The 27588-nt window shown below is 40.7% G+C and overlaps 1 protein-coding gene across 1 annotated transcript in view; it reads right to left on the bottom strand.

The window, feature by feature from the left end:
* Positions 1–27588, bottom strand: part of FAM98A (family with sequence similarity 98 member A) — a 133966-nt gene that overhangs the window by 48560 nt on the left and 57818 nt on the right. Inside the window, exons 4-6 of the mRNA XM_073627723.1 lie at positions 19500–19684; positions 18737–18817; positions 262–378 (exon numbers count right to left, since the gene is read on the bottom strand). Coding sequence (XP_073483824.1) covers positions 262–378; positions 18737–18817; positions 19500–19684 — 383 coding nt within the window. The remainder of the gene's footprint in view (positions 1–261; positions 379–18736; positions 18818–19499; positions 19685–27588) is intronic.

The raw sequence follows: 27588 nt of genomic DNA, 5'->3' as shown, positions 1-27588 counted from the left end.
ATTGTATCTCTTCAGGTTCTTTTTATCAGATTTGGCAGGCTGCCCAGAGGAGGATAGAAGTCGCTTCACAGAAGTCAAGTCGTGCTGAAGTTATAATCGGCACAATCGGCGGATGCCGATTAAATAAAAAACGCCAAATATCGGCCGATATATCGGTCGACCCCTAGTATAAACTGCAACACTCCACAACTTGTAGGAACACTGTTTCACTAGAACGCTAACACAGGCTTGCTTGACCTATATTTAAAACAATAGGCTTACCTTTGCTCGGTCTGACCAACCAAATGACTGTATAGTTACATCCAAACGTTTAATCAACATTTTTCTCCGGACTTCATATTCATTACTTATGGCTTGGTTAATTGCTTCTATTTTCTCCTACAAAAAAGAAAAATACCTTTGTAATCAAATGCCAAGTTTAACAGGCATTGAAATTTAAAGCAGCTTTTAGGCTGGGTTGACACTGAAATCTGATGTGGCTCACAGCAGGGGTCTGGTGCATCCATTCTCCATTTCAGGGACAAAACAGGCCCAAATTTTTTGCCTGACTTCGGACCTGAAACAGAGCCAAAGACGCACAGGACCCCTGTGCAATCCGCTTCACAGCCACCCCAGGGATGTGTGAACCGGCTCCATTGAGAGCTGGTCAGTCTCCTGTAATGCTAATTGGATATGGGTAAACCTGCATCCAATTTGCGTAAGTGTGAACCCAGCTTTAATGTGCATAAACACACCTATAGCGTTAATGAGCATCTCAGATGCATTGCACAGGCTCCTCAGGAGCCCTATTTTTCTTTTTTATTTTAATCGGGAAGTGATCAATTGACTCTTTGCAACCATGCCTTAAGATGCACTTTTGATAGATGTGGTTGCAAAGCATCAACGCCAGAAAACTACGCAGGCAGCGTTATTCCTGCCTTGTCAACACGAGGCAACACCAACGCTGCTATGTGTACAACTCTATTCACTTCCTGTTTTACACAATCAGTATTTAGGAACACTGTATTCATGATTAGTCATATATGCATTTGCAATTTTTTTTTTCTTTCGATTTCCCTGCTTTATGCTTGCTCCTCATACTGTCCCCCAGCTGAATTGCCTATCTGGACCTATGGAGTCCTGCCAGAGTCTCCACCTCGTGTGCACTCCTGTTTTGAACCACAGGCTTACGTATAGCCAATCCCAGTGCCTTACATGCAGGCAGTGCGAGAGATACCAAACCAAAGCTCAGGAACTGCTGTCAATCACTGATGAGGAGAAGGAGAGGCATGGCTTTGGTTGTATGCCTGCATGTGGGACACTGGGAGCGGCTGTACATGAAGCTTGTAGTTAAAAGGGAGGCACCTACATATGTCAAGCAGGACAGCCAGGGGACAGTATACAGAAAAGATTAAAAAAATAATATTTAAAAAAAAAAAAAAAAAAAAACACACAAAACTGAATAATTTTGTCCAGAGACAAAATCATAGCGGCTACCATACATTTGCTTTTTTGTCTAGAGACCGAACTGATTTGTCCCACAATGAAAGAATATTGCACTGTGGAGGTCTGGGACAAAATTGGGCAAAGAAAACCTCTTGAAGGCTACCACTGGCTCCAAAACACTCCAGCAGAAGCACTGAGACGGATGACTTCTGAACTAAGTAATGTAAACTTGAGATTGTAGCGTCTTAAGTCCCTACTGAGGAAGGAGCCTTTTAGCCCGAGCAATGCCCATGAGAGGGCACAGATACATAAAGTGATGAGTCTGTTCTAGTGATAACTCCTGAAGCATTCAGGATTCACCCAAATCGCTGCTATCTCTGGACAGTCAGAGATACATTGTCTGACAGAGCCCTTGCTGATGGTTATCACAAAAAGAGGATGTCTATGTAACGCACAATTGAGATATGCATAATAGGGCCAATGCTAGAGCCAGCACCTTGATGAACACTCTAGGTGCAGAAGATAGGCTTAAGTGCAGGGCTACAAGCCAGTAATGTAGTAGTCTCACCAGAAAGCGTAGAAGGCATTGGTGTACTGGGCACATGTTAGTAAGCATCTTTGATATCCACAGAAGCCATAAAGTTTCCCTTATGAGGAAAAGCAATGAAACATCTGGTGGATTAAATCTGGAATTTTTGGACCTGAATGTAAATATTTATTGCCTTGAAGTAAAAGATAAGGGATAATGGGATGAGGGATGAGGGATAATGGCCCCTTTGGGTTTAGGAACAATGTTGGAGTAAAACCCCTGAAATCATTCTGCTGCAAGAACTATGGCAATGATGCCTTGATCCAGAAAACCCAAGAGAGTCTGATAAAGATATGTTAGCCAGCGTGTGGCGACACAGGTAATTTGGAAGTGAGTAAACAATGAGGTGGAAGAAAGCAAAACGTGATTTTGCAGGCCTGGGACACTCCCATCTATTCAAGCATCTGCAAAGGTCAACAGACATCCCTCCACTATGGAAAGTGAAGGCACACTTTCATACAGAGAAAGGCTTGTCTGGGGATTTGTAAAACTTGAAACTGCAGAATTTACACTTCTTAGAGAGGAGAAAGAGAGAGAGAATTTTGCAGTCTGCTACTTGGGCTTCTTCCACTGCGGGAAGATGACCTTTCTACCAGTAGCGTCACTGATACTATCAAAAACTTGTTCAAAGAGGCACTGGCCTCGAAGGCTATGTGGATCAAACACTTCTTACAAGAGAACTCTGTAGTCTAGCACTTTACCAAAACATGTAGCAGGAGGAGCATGCGAGAATAGGATGGGAAGCTTACTGTGAAAACTGTAAACTGTCACAAATGTAACTCTACAGCCATTAGTTTCACATGTTAAACGAGGAAAGGATGAACAACTGTGTTGGTTAGATCCATTTTGACCAGTCAGACAAGGTTTGACAAAGTATGGAAATAAATGAAGCACAGGATCTGATCTAAAGAAGAGCTCTGGAAGGGGCTTCCAACCGCTTATCATTTAGGTCAGGTGCGTCCTCCACTGGTATGGTAGTCAAATTGGTAAATTGAGACATGACCTAATCCTGGGTGGGAACAAACCACTTCTGAACTAAATCCTTGCTGAAATGAGAAAACTGGTCCCTGGTGAACTGGCCTAAATTTGTTCCACCTGTAGCTAATGTAATAATTGAAACATCCCCCTTTAACTTGGGAGAATTAGCAGTACACTGTGACCCCTCAGGGGTAGGTTCTTAGGTCTAGAATTTAAGTGCCTTAGAAACAAGATCTTCATGTTCGACGGAGACGGTATTAGAGCATGCTTTGGCCTTTACATTCGGAGTCAGTAAACAACTGCGTAATTTGGGTCACAAAGTCCTGAGTGACCTTGGTGAATATCCAAGCTAAATGAGCAGAAAATCTGGTCACACCCAAGAAAGTCAAGGATTCAGAGATAGCAAATGACATCAGAAGACAGCAGGATCCCAGGCTGCAGATGCTTGCATGATCAGTAGGCGTGCTGCATGCAGCCCCCCAAACCACTGAAAGAAATTGAACTGGAGGCACCTGGTACAGCGGGACTGTACTTTCTCATTGGAATCAGACATGTTGTGGCTACAGAGCAGACATACAATGTACATGCTTAGAGTAAGAGGCATGGCCATATGTATGTATAAACCCAGCCAGCTGATAGCAGGTGAGGTCCAGTGACTAGAGCGTTGGATGGCCAAAGGTGACCAAAGCCTCTCTAGGCAGGCAGCAGAGATCAAACTTTTTTCAACAGGTGCAGCAGCAGGGAGAGGTTACCTAAACAATATATGGAAGGAAAGAGAATGGAAGCATGTGCAATAACACTTCACCCAGCAGGTGACACATCAGCGCTCTGCTCCACACCTTTAACCCCTTCTACAGCAAAGCCTGCAACAAAATGGAATAATGGTGCCCAGCAACAAAAAAAAAAAAAAAAAAAAAAAGAAATTCTCAGTGCTCTACCATATCGGCCTATTCCCAAAGTAAGTTTGCAGAGGCAGGGCAATTGCAGATGTAATGTTGGTGGCTGTGGACATAAGTGCAGCTAAATTAACCAGGACTGAGTCTGGAAAGCGCCCCATGTGGAACCCAGTGCCAAGGGTCAGTTATAGGCTAGCCCGGCAATGCCCAGCCCAGCAGGGTCTAGTTGGAGTAGAGTTCAAAAACCAGACTAAGATTGGATAACTGCAAATCAGAGGTAAAATATCCAGCTGCAGTGTAGAGAAGAGACTCGATTGGAAAAAAAAAAAAAAAAAAAGTGAAAAAGAAAGAATGGTTTGAAAATCACGGGTCAGCCTTTAAAAACGGCAGAGCCTAAAAAGGTGATTGTAAAGTCAGACTTTTTTTTATCTTAATGCATCAAGATAAGCCGCCTTCTGTGTGCAGCAGCCCCCCTAATACTTACCTGAGCCCACTCTCTATCCAGCAATGTTGTAGGATTGTCTCAGCTGCCCGGGACAATCCTCCTCATTGGCTGAAACAGCAGTGTGGCGCCATTGCCTCCCGCTGCTGTAAATCAAAGTCAACCAATGAGGAGAGAAAGGGGACGGGGCCGGGACGCAGCTCCGTGTCTGAATGGAAACATGGAGCTGCAGCTCTGCTCAGGGTGCTCCCATAGCAAGCTACTTGCTGTAGGGGCACTCGTCAGGAGAGGGGGCCAGGCGAGCCCAAGAGGGACCCGAGAAGAGGAGAATCCAGGCTGCCCTGTGCCAATCCACAGCACAGGGCAGGCAAGTATAACACGTCTTTTTTTTTTTGTTAAATATACATCACTACATTACAATCACTTTAAGAAACGATCATCCTCCTAAATACTACAAAAAAATCAAGTCAAATAAAACACTGGTCTGGCCTACAGCTTGCCAGTGTCCAATCCACCTGAGGACGGAAAACTTTCTGTGGATGAGAGAGAGAAAGGTCCTCTGGTGACCAAAAAGTAGTTATCGATTGATGATTAGGAAAGACAAAGCTCAACTTGGTGGCAGTACTAATCCCAGTTGAACAATCCATTAAAATTTAGCATTTTCAGAAGAACCTGAATGAGTATTACAAGTATATGCTGAACTTATCCTTGAGCTCCAGGTAGTTGCTGCTCTACAAGCAATGATGGACAAATTGTCTCCAACATGACGCCAGTGCCGACTAATCCACAAGAGATTAAACAATGAGGCAAAATAGGAAAAACCCTACAACCTGCTCTAAAAGAGAAAGGGGAAAATGGGTCAGCTGGATTGGAGGACTAATTTTTTTGCCTTATATTAAAATTGAGTCAAATGGGAAAACGTACAGATAGCAGTTATGAACCACAAGATCCCTACCATAATAAGGGTTAACATGGAGAGACACCTCTGTTTTATCCTAATAAAAAATCCTATTTAGCATTCTAAAAAAAAAAGCAAAAAAAAAAAAACCCTATTATGCATGGAGATGAATGCAGGATGCTCTGCCATATCCCTAACACATGGTAGTGCTGGCGTTCAAATAAAGTCCATGTTTGAGAGAAAAAAAGGTGTGGAAAAAGTCCAGCTTGTCCACTTTCAGCTGTACTGACCCTGATAATTTCAGTTGGAGGACAAGGCATTGATAGAAGGGTTCCCTCTCCTTTAGCTTCTCTAAAAATGGCAATGGGAGGTGGCCAGAGCAACCACATCTTAGCACCTAACCGCAACAGCTTGCTATGAGAAGGAATATTTGAACACAAGCCTCACTTCTGTAGTCAAATGGATTAAACCCAAATACCACCATCAGAATTGATACCCAAGGAGCATGGAACAAAATTAAAAAGTTCACCAAGCTAAAACTGAGCCCTTACTTCTGGTCTAGAAGTGTATGATTCATAGGGGAGGAGCAAACACTTTTGTTTTTACATTTACCCAAAGGCCCAATGAGCATTCTAAGAAAGCCCATCTTAAAATAAACCTGTGGTTTATCCATGTACAGATGGCTGCTATTGCAAGCAAAGAAGGAAAAAAAAAAAAAAAAAAAAAAAAAAAGGAAGATCTAATGTACAAACTAAAATTGATCATTCAAAAAAAGGTCATGAAAGGTAACTGGAGGCTGAAGAAAAATGAAAAAAATATATAATTTCTGCTCTATATTCAGATGTTAACTACAGGTACAACAAGACTAAAATGGGCCAATCATTTGGAAATTTGAACAGATGTACAAATATTTTTGGCGACTTCTAAAGTACACATATACTTTTTAGGCTATGAAAAACTAGTTCAAGAAACCCAAGGCTAGAATTGTGCAAAACAAATTCACCTTGACAATGTGCTTGTGGGTAAGAACAGACATCTCGTATATAATTTAAATCTCAACTCATCAGACATTACTGTTTATGCTTCAGACGAAGCATGAAAATATAACTGGAAAAGCACGCTTAGAGGCATTCACTTTTGAGCGGGGAATAAAAAATCTATGCAGTAAAAAATTGTTTTAGGAGTCCAACAGCCTGCACAAACTTTCCTAACCAATATTACTAAAAAAAAAATACAAATTAAGAACTTGGATTGAGAGAAGCCCATATGCAATTCTGGGCATATACTTATGATAGTTGCAAAGTAAGGATCACGCAAAGGGATAAATAGCAATTAGATGCTGAGAAAGTCAATAGTGTCTACTAAAGATTTGTTTTAGGTATTCCACAAAATATGTCAGACTATATTTGAGGTACTTATTCTTTCACCAATAATGCAGGTAAAATTGCATCAGGTGTTCTACAATATCTCTGGTGACTGGATGATCTGGTAAATGTAATATGTTTAGGGACAGTTTTTTCTTCTTTTTAACCACTTCAATATATGGCACTTTTCCCCCCTTCCTGCCCAGGCCAATTTTCAGCTTTCACCGCTGTTGCGCTTTAAATGAAAAATTGAGGCATTATGCAACACTGCATCCCAATTAAATTTTTATATATTTTTTTGAGACAGATAGAGCTTTCTTTTGATGGTATTTAATCACCACTGGGTTTTTTTACACTTTTTTGCTAAATGAAAAAAAGATAGAACATTTTGAAAAAAGAAACAGATTGTTTGGGTTATAAAATTTTGCAAATAACTAATTTTTCTTCTTCACTGATATGTTGCACTGATGGGGCTGCACTGATTACCAGTGTAAATGTCCCCTGTAACTGGACACTGACAGCGCTGAGAAAAAGCATTGCCGATAACCAGCATTTGTTTATAAGTGATCAGCTGTAATTGGACACAGCTGATCACATTGTAAAAGAGTCTACATAATTGGCTCATTACACTAACCGGTGTTCATCACTGATCGGCGCTAGCACACGACGTGATGTGAAGAAAGCCATAGGACGTTCAGTCAGGATGGCATAGCAGATTGATGGCCAGGCGAGGGCTTTGCCATTCTGACTGGACATAAAGGTGTTCATTTGCAAGAGCTACAGTATATTAAAAAAAAGGAATAAAAACTTAAGGTTGGTTAATTTTGTCTTTTTAAATCAACACCAGGGACACCAGCCATACCATCACTTCCCGCAAAGAAAACGTTCCATTAATGGCAGATAGGAGTTTAAATTAAAGGTTGCCATTACCAAGAGGTATCACGCTACTTGCGGCATTTATTATATAACTTCCATGCAGACAAAGTGTTAAGAACTATGGTGGGAGGATCTTGCGGCTGAAAGAATCAAAGGCATTAGAAGCCAGAAGCTAACTCAGCCACCATGACCCACCTATAATCAACAGCGACAGCATCCAATCAGACGCAGTCAGTGTTCAGCAGTGCCACTGAACTCAGGCAGCTGCCACACTTGCAAAACACACCACTGTGTTGATGGTTGCGTGCGGAGACCAGATTTGCTCTTACAGCCTTATACATTTCTTCTGAGCTAATGCCCGCAAAAAGGCTCCTTTTCTAGTGCTCAATTAAATATCTTTCGCCAGGAGCTCATTTAAGTAGAAACACAGAACAAATAGTGCAGACCCAGGAGTACCACCTGATACTACATCATAAATACCTTACATATTTTTTTTTTTTTGCTGGGCTACCTCCTTTTCCTATAACTTTTCCAAGCATAATGGTCTTTTACAGTGAGCTTGTTTTTCTCCTTACAAGAAGAATCCATTTTGTTTGTTTTCCTTGTACCCATGAAAAACATTCTGGATGGAGATAGCTGTAACTTATCTCAATTAATAATCCAGAGAAGTTAAGAGGTCACATACATGAGTTACCTTTGCTTCCAGAAATGTCTTATGATATTACAGCTAGGGTTGCACCGATATCGATACTAGCATCGGTGCCAATAGCGAGCATTTGAGTATTTGTACTTGTGTAAATGCTCCGATGCTTAATCGATATAACGGAACGAAGAGGCATCACTCCTGGAAGTCAGTGGGCGGAGAGGGAGTCACTGCTTGCAGGTAAGCTGGCCCGGGCAGGTGTGCGGGGCGCAGCCGCTATGTTCCCAATGCCAGGTGTTCAGCTCAGCACAGTTCAGTGTACAGCAGCAGACAGGTAGGTAAGAAACTAATAAAATTCTGAAAAAACTACCGCGCTGATGTTTGAACAAAGCAACAAGCACCACAATTGACAATTATTGTGTAAAATCAGAAATATAAAAGGTGCTGCGCTAAAAAAGTGCAGTATGGTTATCACAACTTGCAATGTGAACCTAAAATAAATCCATACATATAAATGCAAAAGGTAGACTCGGGTGATGAGACTTTACTTTGTGTAAAAAAACAAAAAAAGTTCATATATAAATAGTTCATAAAGGGACAACTATTGTGTACCCGTGCAATAACGCAGTGCATAAAAGTGCATATAAGTGCATATAAGTGCTTAGGATGGTGATCTTTGAACATGGATGGCCACCAATGTGAGAATCACACCACCTTGGGTGATGAGGGTACGCTTACCAGAAAATGTGGACCCAAATACACTACAGCAATGAGTCACTCAGGCAGAGGTAAGTAGACATTCAACAGGCAAGATGGATCTCCCAGGTGTTTCTGCAGAATAGACCACTCAAATCCCCACAGCTCTGGTGCAAAAAGACTTGACCATGGACCTGCCGTTTCTCCCAGAACCGATGTACATGTGGAAATACACCAAGCATCATGTAAAACCATCTTCAATTAATTTATTTAAAAGTGCAAAAAACGTACATGGATAAAAGGTATACAGCGCTCATTACAATAGTGCAGTGACTTAGGCAGATAGCTGGACCCAGACACATTTAGTCAAATATGATGACATCCTCGTAGGGCTGAAAGCCCCCCGATCATTGCATTTATAGATCAGTACTAATAAAACAAATTACATTCAGCAGTGCACAGCGGTGTCCTAAGTTGCAATGGCAGCTGGAACTGGAGCAAGATGGCGACTAGCGTGCGCTCCAAGCCTTGCTCCAGCCGCCGCTAAGCAAAAGCACGGACGTGCAGCCAAACACAATAGTGCTGTGTGCGTTTCAGGGCTCGTTTCCGGGGTTAACCACCAACGAACGGAAGCGTGCTGCCATAATTCGCAATTTCCAACCAGTGCATATGCGATCTGCAGGTAAAAAAAACCGCCTACCTTGATAGCCATCCCCAGAATCGAACACAAAAATACAACCAGGCCTCCTTCTAAAAATACCCCAGTGTGTGCATGAGAAGAATGGACCGACCAATGAAAAATGGAGATCAAAATAAAATAAAAAAAAAAATCATGAAAAAAATTATTATGCATTAAAGGTGGAATGAAAAAATACTCAGGACATAAATAATAATAAAATGTGGCTGGAAACTGGGCAGATGTGAGTAAAAACAAAACACCTGTCATCGATAATGAATTACATATAAAAAAACAATAAAAAAAATAAAAAACATGAAAGAAATATATGCTGTATAACAAAATGCTCTTTATATAAACAAGTAAATGTTTAAGAAGCAGGTGAATGGTATACAATTACATGAATTTAAAAGGACAACACCCGGGAAAAAAAAAAAGAAAGACCACAACCTAAAACGGAGGGACAACCAGGAAGATATCCCAAATTGGCAAATCTATAATGGCCGTATGCACAAATCACCTAAACAAAAGAACAGTACCGCGAAAAAAGGAGGGGCAAAAATGTGAAAAATATGTAAAAAATGAATAAGTATGTAAAAATGAATAAGTAAAAAATATATAAACTGACAAAAAAAAGGGATTGAGCCCACATGGCATGCAATTTGACATGTCAAGTCGCATGCCAAATCGGTGGCTATTGCCGGCAATAGCACCATCTGAATCATTGCCACACCAACTCCCAAAGTTTTTGTACTACTTTTGGCAACTTCGGGTCAATTTGAATAGTTATCTGTGCAGGAACCCGCACAGAAGGACTTTAATTCATATATCAAAAAGGTCTCAAGTCTTGAAACTCCCTTCTTAGTAGAACCCCACCCCCTTCCATGGGGCTGTAAAATAATCTATTATAAGGAACTGTGTACCAGTGGGATCTCTATTATGATGACATAGATAATGTTTGGGAACACTGATTGGTTAGCCCCTTTTTGACATTGCAAATGTGTTCATTAACTCTCTGAATATGTGCCTGTGGTTCTACCAATATTCAAACAATATTCTTGGCACATGTAAAAAAACCTTGTTAGAATATGTACAATTAGTGACCATGGACCTAAAAGACTCAACCTTCCTGGCAAGAATAAATGTTATACCGGCATACGCTACATTTCTCATATGGATAATAACCAACCATGTTATGAAAAAAAACACGACTTAATTGGAGGGTTGATTAAGTTTGGGGTCACCACACCCTTAAGTGAAGGTGCTCCTCTAAAAGACACCTTAGCCCTATCTGGAATGACTAGACACAAAATCTGATTGTTTTTCAAGACATTCCAGCACTTATTGAAAATGCCTTTGATCTGTTTGTGTTGAATAGAGAACCCAGTAACAAAAGACCACCTGGCCAAATCACTGAAAAGGTCCCTCTTATCCAACTCCGACGCTCTAGCAATCTCAACATCGAGATCTAATGGATTATAATCTTTTGACAAAAATCTGTTTTAACACACAGGTGTCTTCGGAAATCGGAAAAATTGGTACAATTTCGACAGAGCCCAACAAACTGGCTACGAGGAACTGAATGGGGCCAGGCCTGATGGTGGACACTATCAGTAGTTAAAATAGAGTTACAGTCTGTATTTTTAAAGCAGGGGTCTCAAACTAGAGGCCCTCCAGCTGTTGCAAAACTACATGCCTCTGCCTGTGGGATCCCTGTTTTAAAGTATGTTTTAGTGACCAGTTTATTCTTTACCTTAATCTCAAGATCCAAAAAATGTATGGAAACATGGCTGGCCTCATAAGACAGGGTTATACCCCGATCATTTGCATTAAGTTGGGTCATAAAAGGTGTCCAATGTTTCCCTGCTACCATTCCAGAGGAGGAGGGTGGCATCTATGTGCCTGGCCCATAGGACCAATTCAGGTCCTGCCTGGACATAGACATCGTCGAAGTCATCCTCCTCTTCCCACTTGGCCATGAATAAATTGGCCAAGCTTGGGGCAAATTTAGCGCCCATAGCTACCCCACGTTGTTGCAAATAGAACTTCCCATCAAAATTATGGCTTGAGGCTAACATTAGTAAATCCATAATAAAACTCCCATTGGTTCCGGGGCACAGTCTCATCTTGAGAAAGGTAATACTCTACCGCCTCAAAGCCCAAAAGGTGAGGGATACAGGTGTAAAGAGGAGACATCTGCCATTACCAACAAATAATTATCCTCAATATTATCCTTTACAATAATCTGATGGCATCTTTGGTATACAGTGCCTTGCAAAAGTATTCACCCCCATTGGCTTTTTATCTATTTTGTTACATTACAGCCTTTAGTTTAATTTTTTTTAATCTGAATTATATGTGATAGATCAGAACATAATAGTCTAAGTTGGTGAAATAAAATATATACATAAAACTATTTTTCAGAAATAAAAAAAATGATAATTGGCATGTGCATATGTATTTACCCCCTTTGTTATGAAGCCCATAAAAAGCTCTGGTGCCACCAATTACCTTCTGAAGTCACATAATTAGTGAAATGATGTAGACCTGCCGCTCTACTGTAAGAGCGGCAAGGATGTAGAATTTCCTTCCACAGGCGGTGGTCTCAGGGGGGAGCATCGATAGTTTCAAGAAACTATTAGATAAGCACCTGAACGACCACAACATACAGGGATATAGAATGTAATACTGACATATAATCACACACATGGGTTGGACTTGATGGACGTGTGTCTTTTTTCAACCTCACCTACTATGTAACCTGTGTGCAATCTAAGTGTTACATGATCTGTTATTACATATACACACCTTTTTTGAAAGGCCCCAGAGTAAAGCTGCACGATTCTGGCTAAAATGAGAATCCCGATTTTTTTGCTTAGAAGAAAGAGGACGATTCTCTCACGATTTTCACGGCGTAACATCTTTCACATTAAACAAAATAATTGGGTTAACTTTACTTTTTCGTTTTTTTTAATTCATTGAAGTGTATTTTTCCCCAAAAATTGTGTTTGAAAGACCACTGTGCAAATACAGTGTGACATAAAATATTGCAACAATAGCCATTTTTATTCCCTAGGGGGTCTGCTAAAAAATATATATATTGTTTGGGGGTTCCAAGTAATCGAGCACAAAAATCTGATTTTTAACTGTAAGAAACAAGTGTCAGAAAAAGGTTTAGACTTTAAGTGGTTAAACTTCCTGCATATTCACACAGAAGTTTTCTCTCTTTGATCTAAGACAGAAGAGTTACAATGTTGTTAACAACTTAGCAGACTCCCAGAGTGAGTAGCGAACGCTATACTTGTTACATGAAAGAATCGGGAAACACTGCAATACAGTTCGTCACAGGGGGTAAATCGAGATCGCAATTTTTTAACGATTAATTGTGCAGCTCTACCCCAGAGGCTGCAACACCTAGGCAAGAGGCACCACTAACCAAACACTGCCATAAATACCAAGGAACTCTCCAAACAAGGAACAATGTTGTTGAGAAGCACAAGTCAGGGTTAGGTTATAAAAAAATATCCAAATCTTTGATGATCCCTAGGAGCACCATCAAATCTATCATAACCAAATGGAAAGAACATGGCACAAAAGCAAACCTGCTAAGAGACGGCTGCAGACCAAAACTCAGACTGGGCAAGGAGTGTATTAATCAGAGAGGCAAGCACAGAGACCGAAGGTAACCCCGGAAGAGCTGCAGAATTCCACAGCAGAGAATGGAGTATCTGTACATAGGACAATAAGCCGTACGTTCCATTGAGTTAGGCATTGTGGCTAGAAGAAAGCCATTACTTCCAGCAAAAAACAAAATGCCACGTTTTGAGTTTGAGAAAAGGCACGTGGGAGACTCCCAAAATGTATGGAGGAAGGTGCTCTGGTCTGAGGAGACTAAAATTTAACTTTTTGGCCAAAGAAAACGCTATGTCTGGTGCAAACCCAACACATCACATCACCCAAAGAACACCATCCCCACAGTGAAAGATGGTGGTGGCAGCATCATGCCGTGGGTATTTCGGGACTGGGAAACTGGTCAGAGTTGAGGGAAAGATAGATGGTGCTAAATACAGGGATTTTCTTGAGCGAAACCTGTACCACTCTGTGTGATTTGAGGCTAGGACGGAGGTTCACCTTCCAGCAGGACAATGACCCCAAACACACTGCTAAAGCAACACCTGAGTGGTTTAAGGGGAAACATGTAAATGTGCTGGAATTAACTAGTCAAAGCCCAGACCTCAATCCAATAGAAAATCTGTGGTCAGACTTAAAGATTGCTGTTCACAAGCGCAAACCATCCAACTTGAAGGAGCTGGAGCAGCTGTTTTGCAAGGGGAAATGGGCAAAAATCCCAATGGTAAGATGTGGCAAGCTCATAGAGCATATTTTTGTCCTGTTGTTTGCTTCACAATAAAAAAAAAAAATAAACATCTTCAAAGTTGTGGGCATGTTCTGTAAATTAAATGATGCAAATCCTCAAACAATCCATGTTAATTCCAGGTTGTGAGGCAACAAAACATGAAAAATGCCAAGGGGGTGAAGACTTTTGCAAGGCACTGTATTTAAGATATGAAGGCATCCTACCGACCAAAGGCTGGAGATGTAAACTTCTATCGCCCTATCTTAGAAGTAATGGAATCTAGCCCACAAACTATGGGACGACCTGGTGGTTGGATGGGATCCTTGTGTACTTTGGGAAGGTAGTACATATATCCAGGACCCTTGAAGCCAGGGTCACCAAATAAGCGTGCTCTTTTTTGTCTATAATATGGTCATTAAAACCTCTATTAAGTTTAAAGGGGTTGTAAACCCTCCATTAAAAAAAAACAAACAAAAAAAAAAAAAACATGTCATACCTCCACTGTGCAGTTCGTTTTGCACACAGTGGCCCCGATCCTCCTCTTCTGGGGTCCCTCAGCAGCACTGGTGGCTCCTCCCCGCATCGAGTGTCCACGTTGGAGAAGCGCTCTCCTTGGTGGACACCCGTGTGGGTGCGCTCCTGGGTCCCGCATCTGTGTCCATTCACAGAGAATGCAGGATTTGGCCCCGCTCCTTGGCGTTGCGTCACTGGATTTGATTAACAACAGCGGGAGCCATAGGCCGCACTGTCATCAATCAGGACACGAGACACCAAATAGAGCTGGTATGCTCGTTCTTGGCCGGAGAAAGATTGGGGTCAGGTAAGTAAAAAGGGGGCTCGGGGGGGGGGGGGGCTACAGCACAACAGAAGGTTTTTCACCTCAATGCATAGAATGCATTGAGGTGAAAAACCATGAGGTTTTACAACCTCTTTAACCAGCTCCCTCTTGTATTGCACTGTGGGATTACTTAAAAGTTCTATGTATGTGTCATGGTCACTTAGTATACATTTTAACTCATTGAGCTAATCGGATTTATCTAATACCACGATTCCGCCCACTGATAACAAGGTTTTTCCTTTCACAAACGGTTTTTAGGCCAACATTCACTAAAGGTTGTACTCGAGGTTTTTTAAGGAGTAAACATTTTAAATCTTTAAGGACTAGATCCCTAAACAAACTAACGGAAGGGGCCATTGGCCCAGGAGGGTTAAACAGTGAAGGGTTAGAAATCCCAGAGTGTTTAATATCAGAAGAGCACATTCGTGTAAAGTTGGTCAAAGGCTTAGACATTAGATACTTTTGGACATTCAATTTGCAGATTATTTATGAATGTCAATAAACGTATATAATTTTTTTTTTTTTTTTTTTTTTTTTTTTTTTTAGGGGGGGGATATATTTCAGCCCTTTATCTAATGTAATTTTTCCACTTCCGGTTAATTCCACCTTACTTAGATTAAAAATACCCTGGATGACCAAGTTGTTCTTTTTCCTTTGGCTCCTCCGCCCCACTCGGATGCCTCTCTTGGTTTTGGACCCCTTTTTCTGCTTTGGATTTCTCTGGGAAAATCCCAACCATTCTTGGGGCCAGGGTTACTCTGATTATAGTTGTAAGATGGACAGTCAAATTGTCATATTCCCTCCTCATGTAGGGGTATGAGCCATCATAAAGGTCATTATCTCCCAAAGGTGAGAATCTGTTATGAGTGTAAACAGAGTAACTCCCTCCCGCGTACCAATGAGGATCCCCCTCCATTACTGGAATAAGATAAAAAAGGAGTAGAGGGCGTTAGGCCTCTGTTTAGGGGGGCCATATACATGGGAAGTTAACATATTGTACTCACGCCCGTAGCTATAGGGGCCACCCCTATAGTTGTTGGCCAAGGGTGGATTCCTGTTTTGACAGCCAGGGGTATGAGAGCTATAGTTTTCCCCCCTCTGTTGGGGAACATTCCTCAGACCAGATTTCCCTGAAGTCTTAGAAGGTAATTGAGAAGCACCTTCCTGTGTATTGTAGGTATCGCCCATGTTCTCAGACACGTCGTTGGTCTTTGGTGGGGTACTATCATTCTTCTACCAACTAAATACTATACCATTTTTCGAATCCTCCACATTGCGGGAATACTTTTTTTGTTTTTTTTTTTATTTCTGTTCATGTTCCTCCTTTTCTAAATGCTTTTGTAAATTAGAAGATAAAGATTTATAATTAGTAGAATCTTTATAAAAAGGCAAAAGTTTATCTTTAACATACTTAGTCTCACGGTCTAGTGATACTAATTTAGCCCTTTTCCTCTCCACTAACAATTTAAGAAACTTGACTGCCACCTCAATAAAGTATTTGAAGAGTTGAGTTCCAACTCACCTTTTTAAGGGTGTACGTTCCATGTAGGCCGGACCACCAGGGCCCTTAATGTTAGGTTAAAACATATAGCAATATTATGAAAGGCTATCCAAATCATAGTGTTTCATGTCATTATGATATGGTTCATAAGAGGGATCCACATAGTACTCTATTTCTGGGGATAGATAATTTTGTCCCTCACTGGAGAGAACTCTCCAGAATGGATATTTATTTTCAAGAGCTACATTCCCCATGGTTTAAATGTAGATTGGGATGTGAATTGCTTTTTGAATAACTCCTAAACCTGCCTTTAATTTTATTTTGAGTTTATTTATCTATTATGATATTATTAATTTTGATCATGAATTGTTTTTATAATGTCTACATACCAGCCACGTCCTGTTTATTAGCCATAAAGCCACATTCATTAAAGTGTTATATGTACGTTTTTCATTAAGCGTTAATTTTCAGATTGGTTTATTTGATATATTCCCTTTATGGGGACACCGATATGGCCGGGACGTCATGTCCGGCGGTAGTAATTTATCTATTTTGACCCCGCTATTATAGGTAAGGCGTGAGGTTGTCTATTTATATTCAGAGTGAGGCTTGGTCGTCTACTTCTTGATTATGAACCTATAACTGAAAATGAGGCTTGGTTAGACTTCCTTCTTTCATCGTTACGAGTGAGGCTTGCAATTGCTTGTTGCTCATAGTGAGGCTTGTTACGAATTGACGGGTGAAAAACAAGGCTTGGCTGGTTATGTTGGACGTAAATTGCGGTGACAGGAAGTGTGCCTCATGCCCCGGAAAAAGTCCAATTGTGACAAAACCGGTCGGGTGAGGATACACTTAGCAGTCACTGCAAGTTTTTTTTTATCATTGTGCTGTAGCTTTTTTTAGCTATTTTTTATATAAGCACTATCTATCACCATCAGTTTGATTGCATCGCTCTCTCAATAAATACCCGGGTGTCCGGATGATCTATACTGAGTGTGGGACAGACGGCTGGAAAGACCTACACCATCTGCACTGCATGTTCCTGGGACACGTTACAGCTGATATTTCCCATTGCGCTTTTGACCTTCCATAATAGAGGGTCCACCTGTTGCGGTAAGGGCACATCCTAACTTTATGTTGGTGACGTCACATGGTGAAGGATTTCTCTGGATTGTCTACTCACAGGCACTTGATTCAAAACTATATTGTTTTTGTACCTTCTATCACTTTTTATTTCGACTGTTTTGAATACAATTTGGACTTTTATATTATTTATGGAATTTCAGCGCAACTTCTTTGTTTCATTATTGTTTATTGTGTTATTTCTCACATTTTATTGTTGCCGCTATTACTAGTTCACACACAGGCACAGTATTGTTTGTTGTTTTTTTGTACGTCCCATCTAAGACTCCTAGGAACCATTGCTTCAGAAATATAATGTTCTAAAAACACTGTATCCCATTCTGAGTGTATTTCTGTTACCATTTTTGAGACGCATTCCTCCAAGTTCCGTGTCAACACCTATAGGGATAAACACCCCTTCATTAAATTAATTGAAGATGGTTTTACACGATGTGCGACTACTTGGTGTATTTTCACATGTACATTGGTTCTGACAGAGGAGGGCAGGTCCATGGTCGAGTCTTTTTGCACCAGAGCTGTGGGGATTTGAGTGGTCCATTCTGCAGAAACACCTGGGAGATCCATCTTGCCTGTTGAATCCTTACCTCTGCCTGTGTGACTCGTTACCATAGTGTATTTGGGTCCACATTTTCTGGTAAGCGAACCCTCATCACCCAAGGTGGCAGAATTCTCACATTGGTGGCCATCCGTTTTCAAAGATCCCCATCCTAAGCACTTATATGCACTGCGTTATTGCACGGGTACACCATAGGTGGCCCTTTATAGACTATGCTGATGCTTCCCCTTCTTTTCATTTCCGTCAGCCCCATGATTGACATCCCTGCTTTCCAGTTTGCCTGTGTCTCTCTCATGAAACCCTTCTGTAGCCACCCCTTAGTGTACACTACAGCCTAAGGACGTTGCCTGCACAGACATGCACTGGCAGCCCAAGAGGACAGCATACAGAACATCTACCTCTGCTTCTCTTCCATGAAAAGTGATCGATCCTTTGAAGGAGGGGCAGAGGGGTGTCTACTGTGTTTTCTCCTTTGGGCTGCCTGTTCGTTGTGGCTCAGTTAGCATCCTCAGTCTAAATTTTCTCAAAGGAGAATGCATGTGCACTGGCTCTATACATGACGGCATATGTAGCCTCAATGAATCTGAATCTGGTGAATGGTAACATATGGTAAGTTATGTGTGTGCGTGCTCCTCAACAGCAGTTCATGGTGGTGGCGTACAAGAAACAAGAGTACACTGCTGTAAAATGAAAAGTGTTTATGAATTGCCAGTAAAGGAATCATTTACTGTAATACGCTCAAGTAATACTAAACTGTTGTTGTTAAAATAAGGTGAGGCTTTAGGACTACTCTATACATTATAGAATTAATCCAGAATGGAACATATGGAAACAGTAACATGGAAGCAAACAACTTACCCAATGAGTTGGCCCCAAAGTCTTGTTCAGAAGAGGCTTTCCTAAATGATTAGGTGGCACTTTTGCTAAGGTTTCTTTTAACTAAGAAAAAAGTATAATGCACCATTAACGCATAAAACTGCAAGAAGAAAGGATATACATTGAAGAACTGTTAAAGAAGACTGTTGAAAGTTAAAATATGCATGAAAACCTTCAAATCAATTATGGAATACTACTACTGATACCACCAGAAGCTGTACCAGGCATGTCTAACAAGGAGGAGGCATAAGGACTGTCTTAAAACACTTTGGTGGTATTGTATCTCTTATATCTGTAACACTACTAGCATTCCCCAGAAAACCTGGAGTTTGCTGCAAGACAAACAATATACATGAACAGAGCTGTTTAAAGTGGAACTAAGCTGTATCCACAAACTGAAAACGCAATTTAATTCATTTTTAATATTCAACGCAAACTCCCCCATCCATGCATATCTCTGGGTTTTATTTTGTTGAACAACAATGAAAAACACTCCCTAGCATTTCTAACTGCTGCCATCTTGAATAAGGGAACTGGATTCAAGTAGCATTTAGATCCTGGATCCCATCTGCCCTTACCACTGGCATGCAGGCAGGAAAGATAGTGTGCTTAGCTGAGAAAGCCCCTCTTCCCCATGAAGAAATGTTCATGAAGAGTCATGGGATGTATGACAAGGCTTTTCCTTCCTACAGAAACATTTGGGAGACTAACATATAAAGCACTATATAAAAGCAGAATATCTTACTTTTTTCTCTATTCCACTAAAAAACTGGAACATGGTTATATTGGCTGGGGGTTTTGACATTCCCAGAGTCATGCATATTGTCTTCAGTTCCTTAAAGACCTCACTGCCTCCTCCATCCTGTTCCTTCTTTACAGGTATATTTACAGTCAGCATTCGTGCAGCTTCAAGTTCTGATATCAAATATGCTGTAAAAAGATTGAGATGACACTTTAGAGACAGAGCATTTCCCACAACAAAAGTGTTATTTTGTTGCCTATGGTTACAGCACAATAGGATTTACTTTCAAAAACCCTACACCTCAAAGTGTCTGTACTGCCCACAGTAACTTACCACATACTTCCTTTTCATAAATTTACAATGTTCATTCTTCAATACACTTTAATACTGTACGTGAGGGCCTGCATTTAATGTCCAGAAAGCCTTTTCAGTGTGCTTTAGGCATAGTAGAGAATTAGTGTGAATTAACAATAACTAAATATTATAAGGTATCTACATTCCTTGAAGTTAAATTACTTTCACTTTTAATCTAGCATTGCATAAAAACAAACACAGAAGAGTGATGGCAGCAAAAAAAGTGGTCCATTTTGATATTATATAGATTTAGGTTTGTCTCAAGCATGTTTGAATCCACTTACCATTGACTGACTCACTACCTCTCTGCTGGAATTCTATTCCAAGCATCAACTCCTTTTCAGTAAAATACTACTTTCTAAGGCCCCTTTCACACGATCGGACCGTTCAGGTCCGCCTGTCAGTTTTGACGGCGGACCTGAACGGGCGCTCCATGTTAGCCTATGGAGCGACGGATGTCAGCGGAGACATGTCCGCAGACATCCGACCCGGTCCGCTAAAAGCGGACGGATGCCTCTACGTCCGGATCCGTCGCTGGCGGATCGGATCGGGTGAGAGCTGATGAAAACGTACATGCTGTCCGCTTTCGTCCAATCTCTCCATAGGCAGCAGCAGCTCTCGACAAGCCCCTCCCTGCTCAGTGAGCAGAGCGGGACCTGTCATCCGCCGGCTCAGCGGAGATCAACGGAGAGATCTCCCGCTGAGCCGGCGGACCGAGGTGGGCTCTGTGGAAGCGGAGTCCGCCTCGTGTGAAAGGGGCCTAAGACTAATTTTAAACTTACCTCCAGCTAGTTTGAGGTCATGTCCCTGTGTGCATTCCAACAGACTCTAGCCACTTCCTGATTCTAGATAAGGCATGAATTACACTTCATAGCAGCAAATGAGAGTGGAGGTGGTTCCTTGATCTGGTCACCTGTGTCACATATATACACACACACACACACACACACACACACACACACACACACATATATATATACACACACACACATATATATATATATATATATATATTCTATAATATTAAAAATAAAAAAGTGTACACACCCCTGTTAAAATGTCAGGTTTCTGCTATAGCTACGACGGCTCGTGCCGACCTGCCACAGTAAAAGGATGGAGGCTGGTCGGCAAGCGGTTAAGTGTGTGCACACGTATGCAACCATATTATTTTCGTTTTTTATTTTTACTTCCCTCAATCACAATGATTTCAGTTTGTAGTTAAACTGAGTTGTACAGTTTATAGGTCACATTAAAGATGGAAAAAAATTCTGAAATGATTTATCTTTGTCTCTTTTTTTTTTTTTACGTCACAGAAACCTGACATTTTATATCGCTCGTGCGTGTGCGCGTGTCTCTATCTTGAATATTTGTGAGAATGAAACTGCAGCACTCTACCCCTATGCGGGCAACTGATATGAAAAAATAAAAGCAATATAAAGGTGTGCTGTCCCTTTAAAATGCTGATCACAATAAATAATTCATTAGATTATAAATAAAAAAAAAGGTAACTTCATAAGTATAGTTATACATAGTATAAATACAGTGCTTAATAAATCATCAGTGTCCATCATGAGGTTGTTACACTGGTGGATTAATATCAGTTGCACAAAGTGCAACATATAATAGGGTGGGTTCACTCCCTAACAGCCTCAAGGTGTGAGTCTGATACAGCTCAAGGGACATCCATACAGCCACCAAAAAATGATACCAACCCCAGACCCAGCAAACTCCCAAATAAGTTGTGGTGGTAAAGTGATGCTAATCCAATCAGAGGGCATGAAGGTACAGAAAGATCCAAATTGGGCCAATAATTATAGTCCATAAAATAACATAACAGAGAGACTTAGCAGCACCATCACAAGATCCTATCTGTAGGCAATTTGGATCTTTCTTGATCTGTATCTTGACGTCCTCTTATTGGAATAGCACCTGTCAGGAGCGTGTAACACTCTTGTTCTTGATGAATCCTGATTTAAGCCAGCCAAGCCTGCATTCTCATGCTTGTTATATAGTGTTTGGTACACGTGCTCCAAGCTCCCCGTTTGCACTGCTAGATTGGATTCCCCCGTTGATGACCTCGGATCGTATATCAACCTGCCTTTTGACTACGTATTTGACCCCGACTATTCTGAACCTTGCCTGTCTTGTCCCTGGACTGTCATTGAATCACTCTGCATGTCTGCCAACCGCAAGTACCTGTTTGTTGTACTGAGTTTGCACCTTCCCCAGCATGGTAGCCATGCACTATAGCATTGTGTATAAGTCGTGGGTGCAACCGAGTACTGGTAGGCCTGCTTACCTTATGGGAAAGGGGGCTGCTATAAGTGAAGAACACAGAAGCCAGCTATAGTATCTGACCACCTGTGTTAGGTGTAAGCTTGACAGCACCACTTTACCACAACTCATTATTTGAGAGTTTGCTGGCTCTGGGGCTAGTATAATTATTTGGCGGCTCTATGGTTATCCCTTGTGCTGTATTAGACTCGCACCTTGTGTCATTGGGGAATGCATCCACCCCATTACATGTTGCACAACTGCTAGTGTAACAATCTCCTGAAGACGACTCACACCAATAAAAGCTTTGACAGCCATTTTTTGCACCAAGAATATTTACAGTGGGTATAGAAAAGAATCACCACCTTTAAAATAATCACATTTTGTTGCTTTGCAGCCTGAAATGAAGACAGACACAGTGTTTGTTTTATCTCAGTGCAACTTATAACATCCAAGTAAAAGATATGTCAGAAAAAACAAAAAACAAACAGTATTACAAAATTGGAAAAAGGATCACCTAAAAATGACTCAATCAGTTGCAGCTAATCCCCTTTCAATGGCACACAAAGCCATTTGACTCAATTGTGATCAGTAGTGGTCATTTTGATTAGCTCATCATACAAAGATCTTTTCTTGAGCATTTCAATACCTGGTTGTACAACTGAAGCAAACAATCAAATATAGGTGGAAAGGCACTGTCAAAAGTTTTCCGGGAAAAAAGTTGGACAGGCACAAGTCACGAGATGGATACAAAAAAAATTCAAAGGCTTTGTCAATGCCTAGAAGCACATTGAAGTCTACTAAGAAGTGGAAGGTATTTGGTACAACACAGACCCTCCCTGGATCAGGACGTCACTCCAAACTAAATGAAAGGGAGGAGGAGTAGTCATTGTGTGCAAGTGACAACAATATCACAAATTCTCCACAAATGTGGCTTGTATGGGAGGGCTGCAAGAAAAAAAATAGGATTTTTATAACAGCGTACACTGCGCCCAAAGGCGATGTCCTCATGCCTTTTACATCTACTTGATACAATCTGGTAAATGTATGATAAATGTCCATAATATATATATATATATATATATATATATATATATATATATATATATATATATATATATATATATACACATACACACATATATACATACACACACACACACACACACATACATATACAGGGCTTTTTTTCAGGGGGAACTTGGTGGAACTCAGACCCTTTGGTGCCTGCTCACCAGAATCACTTATAAAACACAGAAGTCTGGTTTCTGTGTTTACAAGCGACAGCTTTGCACTCTGTATGTAATGCAATCCTGGTATTTAATGCCCCTTCTACTGTTTTCGTGAAATTTGACTGAACATACCCACTATTTGATGTGATTTGGAAGGTGTGTGTAGGGGGAGGGGTTTTGTGGGGCTGTGGTTAAGTTCCAGCACCTATTGTTTGATAAAAAAAGCCCTGTGTGTTATTATATTTATATATACATACATACACTCACACACACAAAAATTATGAAAGATCCGGTGACTGTGATCCCTCCACCACAAATACAGATGGCCTCTCACCTCCAAAATTCGACCTGAAACAGGTCACAAAGCAGTACACAGATCACCAGGCAAAGCCCAAATCTCCACTCTGGTTGCTGTCCTCAGATCCACACTCAGTGAGATAATCAATCGTGTATGTATAAAACAGAACAAAGCAATCTAATGCTCTCCGTATAATATGTTTATTAGTAAAAAGAAATAACAAAATATGCACTTACATTAAGCTGCACTCAAATCCGAGTGGCGGCACATAAGCATGCAGTATTATCTAACCAACGAGATGGCCGCGGGTGACATCATACGTGACACCTGACCCCCCATACTCGTTACGTCCATAGGCGGGACTTCCTCAGCGCGGGGCAGGATACACGCAGACGGCCCACTTTGTATATATGTTGTCTTAGTAACCATCAATTAGCAAATGGGGTTCTAGGATACAACGGTCGAATCACCACTTGTATCACAAATACTGCCCCGTACAACCGCTAGCAAGGATACATAGGAAAAACAAATGCAAAGTGCATAATGTCCAAATAAATACATGGGACTGGTGCTAATTTCTAAAAATGACATAAAGGGAACCCTCATTCCTCATATGTAAAAATATAACAGAAAAAAAGAAAAAGAAAATGCGCCTCCATTTATATTCACATAAAACAAAGGGAAAGGAACATAGTTAAAGGAGCACTCTACTAATAATTCCCAAAATATATCTAAAAAATATATTAAAATATTGACGTCAATCCACGACCATCTTAAGGATTAAAAACTACAAAATATCAATTCCATAGATAATTGAAAATACATAAAAATAAAATGCATAAAATATAAAAATGAAAAAAATATACAAAAATAAAAATGGCAAAAAATATATAAAAAAAATGTATAACTGTGACAAAATATGACAAAAATAACATAGGAATAGATAAAAGACCCAAATAAAACCACCTATCTGTTGGAGATAAAGCAATTGAGGTCAAAGTCCACATTCGTCCCCGCAGGAAACATCACCTTGGTCTCATAGATCCAGAAGGATTCTCTGCGACTCAGCTGTCGGATGTAATGTCCTCCTCTCCAATGTCGAGGGACCTTCTCCATACCCCAAAACTTCAAACATTTGGGGTCCCTATGGTGACATGCTAAAATGCTTGGATACACTGAGTCTTAACTCCCCTTTTAATATTGCTGATGTGCTCACCTACACGTACACGAAGTGCTCTTGAAGTGCGACCAACATACTGTAAACCACAGTCGCACTCGAGCATATACACCACTCCTACTGATGTACATGTGATGAGACCCTCTATCTGATAACGTTTTTGTGTGACAGTTGGAATAAAATCTTTCCGCTTTTTAATATTTTTACTGGCTTTCCTGCAAGTGGCACACCTGCCACATGCATAAAAAACAGACAAAAAGCTAAATAGCCTATTATCCACCATTTTGGGTGGATTAACAACTCTTAGTGCCAGACGATCACGAAGTGAAGGAGCTTTATGGTAGATGAACTCAGGAGGGTCCGGGAGTACTGGACCAAGGTCCGATCATATTTCAAAATCAGCCAATGTTTGGCTATAATTCTCTCAAACTTCTTATACTGAATACTATAATCCAACACAATTTTAAATCCAGCAGTATTGTCCTGGACATCAGTATTCAAAGTCCTATCGGCCATGATAGTACTTCTATCGGTAAGCCTAACCTTCTCAATTTCAGAATCTATCCTGGACTGTGAATACCCTGTCTAAACCGGGTCGCTAAAACTTGAGATTGAGATAAAAACTCATCCTCCGATGTACAATTAAGTCGGAGCTGGATGAACTGACCTCTGGGGATATTGCACAACCATGACCTATGGTGGCAACTGTTTAATGGGATGTACGCATTGCGGTCAGTGGCTTTACAATGGTTACTGGTTTGAAAACCAACGTCACTCTTAAAAATTTCCAAGCCTAAAAAAATAATCTGCTGACGATCTATGTTCCAGGTGAGTTGTATATTTTTATTATTTAATTTATCCATAAATAACTGTAAACTAGACATATCTCCTACCCAGATCATTATTAAATCATTAATGTACCTCTTGTAACATGACAATTGGGGTGGGCGATCTTGAAATATATTATCTTCCTCCCAGTGGGCCATAAAAAGATCAGCCACACTGGGATAAAAATTTGCGCCTATTGCTACGCCGCGTATCTGTAAAAAATAGTCCTTATTAAACCAAAAATAATTATTCAACAAGCAGAACTTAATAAAGTGAAAGATATTCCTGCGCTACCCAGTTGGAAAAAGAAAAGAGGAATAGGTAAAAAAGATGAGAGCTGTGGAAGATCTATGCAACCGGACAGCTGCACACACCATAAAAGGGCCAAGCATGAACCCAAAAAAGCAAAGTAGAAGAGGGAGGGGTGCTGCGCTAACCAGAAAAGAGTGCTATAGATCTCCGTATGTGGTCATTTCCTATGTGCTAATACCCAACAGCACATAGAATCGCATAAATAAATAAAAATAACAAAGTCGCAGGGAAAAATCGCATAGGTTGGTGTTGGTTGCTAAAAACCTTGTGAAGTGTAAAAATGCTAAAATGTAATAATAATCCAGGGAAGTGATGTAAATAAACTGGTTGTGAACAGTACAACGTAAATATATCTAAAAATCATACAATGCATATATATAATCAATAGTGCAAAAAACCATATAATAAAGTGCTAGTGCTCAGGTGACCTGAGTGTAATTATTCAGACAAATTCGAACAAAGCATAAAGTGAATAAATAAATATTATAAATCAATATTGCAGTGAATAGTGGCCAAAATTGGTATTAAAATGCCTCAATACAGTGATTAAGAGTGCTAGATGTCCAAAGGTAATAAATGACATGCCAGTAATCCAGCAAAAAAATGTGCAAAAAAAAAGTCTTATAGAAGTGCACAGACAACAGTGCTCAAAAAAACAGCAGTGAGGTGTTTTGGGATGCAATACACCCTGTGTCCTCTTCGTGCAACATACACTAGTGTGGGTAATGGCGCCTTACCTAGCGGTGCTAGGTCAACCGCAGAGATAGTCGCTAAAAGCGCAGGATCTTGAGCCTCAATCACGTCCCTATGCCCACGCTTGCCAGCGTTCCAAGATCCTTATGGCAGCTGGATGTATATAGCTATGGTCCTAGCTGGGGTCCTAGACCAGTGCGGGTCTGTCTTCTGGGGATGAAGTCACGTGATCGGTGACATCACGCGTAGGGACGGAATAGGCTTGTTCATACTGCTGGAAGCATTACGAGCTCGCTGCTCGTAGGAGATAGGCATTTGATCTGTATACTGCTCAATTTGTGGAGGAGGAGCTAGGACCCGCACTGGTCTAGGACCCCAGCTAGGACCATAGCTATATACATCCAGCTGCCATAAGGATCTTGGAACGCTGGCAAGCGCGGACATAGGGACGTGATTGAGGCTCAAGATCCTGCGCTTTTAGCGACTATCTCTGCGGTTGACCTAGCACCGCTAGGTAAGGGGCCATTACCCACACTAGTGTATGTTGCACGAAGAGGACACAGAGTGTATTGCATCCCAAAACACCTCACTGCTGTTTTTTTGAGCACTGTTGTCTGTGCACTTCTATAAGACTTTTTTTTTTTTGCACATTTTTTTGCTGGATTACTGGCATGTCATTTATTACCTTTGGACATCTAGCACTCTTAATCACTGTATTGAGGCATTTTAATACCAATTTTGGCCACTATTCACTGCAATATTGATTTATAATATTTATTTATTCACTTTATGCTTTGTTCGAATTTGTCTGAATAATTACACTCAGGTCACCTGAGCACTAGCACTTTATTATATGGTTTTTTGCACTATTGATTATATATATGCATTGTATGATTTTTAGATATATTTACGTTGTACTGTTCA

The sequence above is a fragment of the Aquarana catesbeiana genome, linkage group LG04 (genome assembly GCF_042186555.1).
Source record: "Aquarana catesbeiana isolate 2022-GZ linkage group LG04, ASM4218655v1, whole genome shotgun sequence".
NCBI lineage: Eukaryota > Metazoa > Chordata > Amphibia > Anura > Ranidae > Aquarana > Aquarana catesbeiana.
Note: the sequence above shows the minus strand (reverse complement) of the source record. Positions and strands in the feature narration are given on the sequence as shown.